A 6,396-nucleotide genomic window follows, 5' to 3' on the forward strand; every position below is an offset into this window, starting at 1 on the left:
TTTTTTTTTTACAAACCTACTAGAAATAGTAAGAATTTTAAATGCATGTGAAAAATAGGATATATGGTTTTCATGTTTAAAAAAGGTATGAAGAATGGAGATGAATTTTTGGTAAGAAAAAAAGTAATTTTGTCCTAAAATAAAATAACTTTCTAGAACATGAAAGAAAAGGACAAAACCTAAATGGACATATAAAGTTGTGTAGAGTTTATGGAAAGCAAATATTGAGAAAGGACTTTTATATATGGTCAAGTTGGCTAAAATTTAAATTGTTAGTATAAGGGCTTTAAAATTAAACTTTATGAATGTCCAGATTTCATTCTTTCTCATTGCCATGTAGTGCAATGTGGATGGACCTCGAGGGTGTCATGCTAAGCGAAATAAGTCAGGCAAAGACGGACAGATACCATATGTTTGCACTCATAGGTCTAACAGGAGGAACAGGAGATACCTAATGGAGGGCCATGGGGGGCAGGGGAAGGGGAGAGAGAAGGACACAAACATGAGAGACTATAGAATACTGAAATTGAACCGGGGGCTGAAGGGGAAGGGGGCAGCGGGGAAGGAGGTGGTGGTAATGGAGGAGGACACTTGTGGGGAAGAGCCCTAGGTGCTCTATGGAAACCAATTTGACAATAAACTATTTAAAAATAAATAAATAAGATAAAACAAAATAAAATGTAATAAATTCAGTTTTATAAACTTAAACAAAATAAAGGTTGTATACTCAAAAAAATTAATAATCCTCTTCTCTGGTTTCCAGAGTAGTGTAATAAGTGTCTTATTCGTGTTTATCTCAATAGAGACATGATTACCTTCTGCCTGTGCTATTGCATTATTGTCTTCTATCAGAGGCATATGCCTCTGCTTTGAGAACATGTTTATCAATAAATTTTCTATTTTCCACATGTACTCCAATCAACATAGTTTTCTCCCAGAAGTGTTGCTTTTATAAGAATTCTTATTAAGTTTTCACTCAACACATATGTCTGACAATATGCACTATATGCGTGCACTAACATATGCCCATGTGTTCCTGCTTCACTAGTCGCTCTTCCTTCTCTATAGTCCTTCCATAGTTTAGTTATTATCTGGGTGTAACCTTCTGCTCCTACATCTTTATATATCTATGTCATCTACCTATGGCTTTAGTATATAGTTTTAAACTTAGCTTTCTAATGATAACACACCCATTCCTTTTAAATCTTCTGACTAGTACCATCCAATTTATCAATGGTTTTGAAAAACCCTATACAAGCTAAAAGCTTTTAATACTCCATCTTTCTAAGTTTTGCTTATTTCTCCTATTATCATAGACTTCATAGTTATGATGGCTGGTCATTCTTCACATCTCCTATTGTTATCAGGGTTAATGTAAGGATCTGGGTTGATAAGCTCATGAAACACAAACTTTCAGTCCTTTCATTACTCAAAGTCTAAACTTTAGGAATTAAATGGTCTAGAAGAATTGGGCACCAGTCTGATGATGAAAATAAAATTCTGAAATTAAATCCCTGGTGGTAAAGGGCAAGGATTTATTCAGATTCCAATAAATACTAAAAACAAAAATTTTAGACTATGAACTGGATCAGTGTCAAGTTTTTAAATTCGGGGTGTTAAAATTTTTTACCTATCTGTATTTATATGGTTTCCAACATTGAATTAGAAATATATAAAAAAAAGATTGACCTTAGTTTGTGTACAATATAAACTAAGTACAATAAAATACATTTTTGCCAAGTAGCATAGTGCTCACCTACACATACTTTTGATGGATACAACCTAAACCAGGTGATCAAGCTTAGCACTGGAAGTGATTAGTCATGTTGATAGCATATACTATTAATATGGTAAGAATAGCATTTTATCTCTGTGATCTTCCTACAAAACGAACACACAAAACAAACCTGCAGCGCCAGTGCCATCATTAAAAAAAATAAATAAAACATAGGAGAAACCCAAATCAAGAGGTATTCTATAAAATACTTGACAACTCCTTCTCAAAACTATCAAGGTAACTGAAACATGGAAGGTCTAAGAAATTGTCACAGGCCAGTGGAAGTTAAGGTGACATGACTATTAAATGTAATGTGGTATCCTGAATGGCATCTTGAAATATAAAATATATATATATATATTAGAAAAAAAAACAGTGCAATCTGAAAAATGATCTTCAGTTAATACTTCATCAGTGTTATTACTTACTTAAGACAAGTATACCAGAGTAATAAAAGATGGTAGTAAGAGGAACTGGGTGAGGAGTACATAGGAACTAGTGTTGGCAATTCTTGCGTAGGGGCCATGCTAATCTTTTCTGTATCGTTTCAATTTTAGTATATGTGCTGCTGAAGCAAGCACGGCAATTCTTATTTAAGTCTAAAACTATTCTAAACTGAAGTTAATTTTTTTTAAAGTACTCAAGGTTTGATCATTCCCTTTTCATACAGTTTTCTGAAAAATTGGGCATGTGGAGATTTTTTTTTCCCTTTCATTTCCCTTTGAACATTGTGTAATAAGCTCAAGCTGTGTCAAGGTGTTAGAGACTGGGAAGAGCAAACATTTTCTTAGCTGCTGGAACCTCCTTGTCACAAGGAGTGCTGATTCAGTGGCTGGTGTAGTAGCCCTGGTGCTATGATGATACAGCCTTCATCCAATGGCTTTCTTTGGCAGTGATGCCACTGGGTGGTAACAACCCAGTGTCAACATAAATATGTGTTTTCAAATTAATGCTAAAGGTATGCCATCATTTTTCCTCACACAGTATCAACAGGGGATTGGGAAGAGAAAACTTACTCAGGGAAGCAAGTGACTTACTGTCCTCGTGCTCAATCTACCAGATCACACATTGTAGAAAGCAATGTGCCCAGAATTGAGAAAACTTTTATGGCCCAGGTTCTTAAAAATGAGGAATGCACTTCCTTCCTTCTCTATGCTGACCAAACTATGTAGCCTCAAATGATGGCAGACTGACCAATATTTTCTTGGCTAAGACCATACGGTTCTAAATTGTTTCCCCAAAAGTTAGTCTGCTCTTCAATATCAATGTGGTACTTATGACATGAAAGCAGTCTTTTTCATTCCAATTCCAAAACCTGCTGTCCAAAGAGAACAGAAATAAAACTGGTTTGCAATGCTGCAGTGTAAGCATACATTATGAAGTTGGAAAAAGATCCTACACAAGATGCTCAGGCTACATGCATACAAGAGGGATGAGGAGATGATTTCCTTTATAATCACACAGTGTAAAATAAGCCACTAGAAGGATATGGCGAATGCCAAAAAAACATGGAAGAATCAACCTTCAGCCCACTCATCCATCTAGATACGTACACACAAGGATAATGCATACACACAAGGATACTTAGGAAATCTTATGGATCTCCAATGTCCTAGAAAAATGGGGCCACACTAAGGCAGGCCAAAATCTCACAGCATCAACGGCATCAAGCTGAAGGAGCCAACAAAAGAACATAAACTATAAATCAAAAAGAAAAATGGATAGGCCCAGAGCAGATTTGGTTGCTGTCTTCTACTAGACATCATCAACAATAATGATTACACAACGTAGTACAGATACTAATACCACATAGCTCAGAGACTATCCACCAACATTTATTGGGGCTGTTCACAGAATTTAAGTTATTCCTCCATCTTTAAAATTTCACATTCCACAGTGAGTTTGTGTACAAGTGAATATTTTATTATATATTTCCTATAAAACTTAATGTGACATATAAATCACAAATTTAGGTACATCAGATCTAAATGAAGATTTTATCTTTGATTCTAAAACTGACACATTGCCTCGGGGAGAAAATATCTGAAACAACCATTCACTTTTTGTTAAAATTCAATTTATCAAAATACAAGATTCTGGTCAAATTATTTGATGTTTAATATATAGTAAAGGCTTTTGTGTTTTTTCCTGAGATTTCTCTAATTTTCAATGAAGGCATCTGATTATTCAGGATAGTGACAGTTTTCCTCCTCATATGAAATCTATGATATATAATGACAGGCTGAATTTTATAGGTCTTCCTGACATTGATATTCATAGGGTTTTGTCCCAACCTAACAGAATTACCTAAGCTATGTGCATTTAGCCAATAGAACAAAATCTGTAAACGTTCAACAGAGTACCATATAATTTTTTTTAATGTTTTTCTTTTTAATTTACTTTTGAGAGAGAGAGAGACAGCATGTGCAGGGGAGGGTCAGAGAGGGAGGGAGACGCATAATCTGAAACAAGCTCCAGGCTCTGAGCTAGCTGTCAGCATAGAGCCTGACGCGGGGCTTGAACCCACGAACTGTGAGATCATGCCCTGTTCCGAAGCTGGACGCTTAACCGACTAAGCCACCCAGGCGCCCCTGTTTTTCTTTTAAGCCAACTTGTGAAGATGTTGGTGGAGAATTGTTTCACCCAGTTATTCAGATTCTGACTTCTTTCACCTTGTGTTCTACCATATTTAATACGTGGCACTGAAGTCTGCCCTGGAAGTTTCTCTATTCTAGTACAATATAGGACAGAAAGAACGTAAAGTGACTTTTAAAGGCTAGACTGAAGATTAAACGTAATAGTGTCATGTACCATGACCAGCATCAATCAAATGAAGCACAGATTGGGAAATTAGACAAGCCATGTGCCTAGTGGAAAAGAAAACATTTACTGGAAAGAATTTGCCAGTCTATGGGACAGGAGATTATTTACTGTGTGTTATCTAATAAAGTATGAGTCCCATTAGGATCTCCCCGATTCATCACATGCAAGGGTTTCCTCTTTGGAGTGCATTCTGCTGTGATGTACTCTAAGAGCTGCCTTACGGTCAAAACTTTTTCTGCATTCATGACATTCATAGGGTTTCTCCCCTGTGTGAATACTCTGGTGTACTCGGAGAGTCGAATTTTGTGCAAAAGCTTTCCCACATTCATTACACTCATAGGGTTTCTCCCCTGTGTGAATTCTCTGATGTACACTTAGCTGTGACTTCTGGGAGAAAGTCTTCCCACATTCATTACATTCATAGGATTTTACACCTGTGTGAATTCTCTGATGTGCTCTGAGGGTTGAATTACGAGCAAAAGGTTTCCCACATATATTACATTCATAGGGTTTCTCACCTGTATGAATTCTCTGATGTGCAATAACATATGACTTCTGGGAGAACGTTTTCCCACATTCATTACATTCATAGGGTTTCTCTCCTGTTTGAGTCCTCAAATGTGCCCTAAGGTGTGAAGTCTTGGAGAAAGTTTTCCCACATTCACCACACTCATAGGGTTTCTCCCCTGTGTGAATTCTCTGATGTGCCCTGAATGCTGAATTATCAGCAAAAGATTTCCCACATTCATTGCATTCATAAGGTTTCTCCCCGGTGTGGATTCTCTGATGTGCAGAGAGGTGTGCCCTTTGGGAGAAAGTTTTCCCACATTCATTACATTCATAGGGTTTCTCTCCTGTGTGAATTCTTTGATGGACAGTGAGGGCAGCCTTAGAAATGAAGGTTTTACCACAATCGTTACATGTATAAGGTTTTTCCCCTTTGTGAATTCTCTCATGTCCACTGAGGTATGATTTCCGAGAAAAGGTTTTCCCACACTCACTACATTTATAAGGTTTCTCACCGGTGTGAATTCTGTGATGTATACTGAGGTATGTCTTCTGAGAAAAAGTTTTCCCACATTCATGACATCCATAGAGTTTCACCCCTGTGTGAATTTTCTGATGTGCTCTGAAGGCTGAATTATGGGCAAAGGTTTTTGCACATTCATTACATTCATATGGTTTCTCTCCTGTGTGAATTCTCTGATGTATTCTGAGAGCTGAATTATGGGCAAAAGCTTTTTCACAGTCACTACACTTATAGGGTTTCTCCCCTGTGTGAATTCTCTGATGTGCTTTAAGGGCTGAATTATGGGCTAAAGATCTTCCACAGTCATTACATTCATAGGGCTTCTCACCAGTATGAATTCTCTGATGTGCTCTGAGAACAGATATATGGGTAAAAGGCCTCCCACATTCATTACACTCATAGCGTTTCTCCCCTGTATGAATTCTTTGATGTGCTCTGAGGGTAGAATTATCAGCCAAGGTTTTCCCACCTCCGTTACATTCATAGGGTTTCTCCCCAGCATGAATTCTCTGATGTGCACTAAGGTGTGTCTCATGAGAGAAAGTTTTCCCACATTCAACACATTCATAGGATTTCTCCCTTGTGTGAATTCTCTGATGTTCCTTGATATGTGACATCTTGGAGAGTGTTTTCCCATATACGTTACTTTGACAGAGTTTCATCCCTGTGTGTGTTCTTTGGCATTCTACGAGAGCACACTTATCGTAAGACTTCCCATATCCACTGTGATCATAAGGTTTCTCCTCTGGGTGAACTGTCAGATTTT

General features: G+C 37.3%; 1 protein-coding gene and 1 pseudogene across 1 annotated transcript; both read right to left on the minus strand.

Moving 5' to 3' along the window:
* Positions 1–2,284: 2,284 nt before the first annotated feature.
* On the minus strand, positions 2,285–2,358 carry LOC115277147 (annotated as a pseudogene).
* Positions 2,359–4,319: 1,961 nt separating this feature from the next.
* On the minus strand, positions 4,320–6,389 carry LOC115276246 (zinc finger protein 658B-like). The gene has a single exon (XM_029920176.1). It carries the CDS (start codon positions 6,290–6,292, stop codon positions 4,739–4,741), a length of 1,554 nt encoding a protein of 517 aa, XP_029776036.1. The 5' UTR covers positions 6,293–6,389; the 3' UTR covers positions 4,320–4,738.
* Positions 6,390–6,396: the final 7 nt, after the last annotated feature.

Source organism: Suricata suricatta, chromosome 13 (genome assembly GCF_006229205.1).
Source record: "Suricata suricatta isolate VVHF042 chromosome 13, meerkat_22Aug2017_6uvM2_HiC, whole genome shotgun sequence".
Classification (NCBI taxonomy): Eukaryota; Metazoa; Chordata; class Mammalia; order Carnivora; family Herpestidae; genus Suricata; species Suricata suricatta.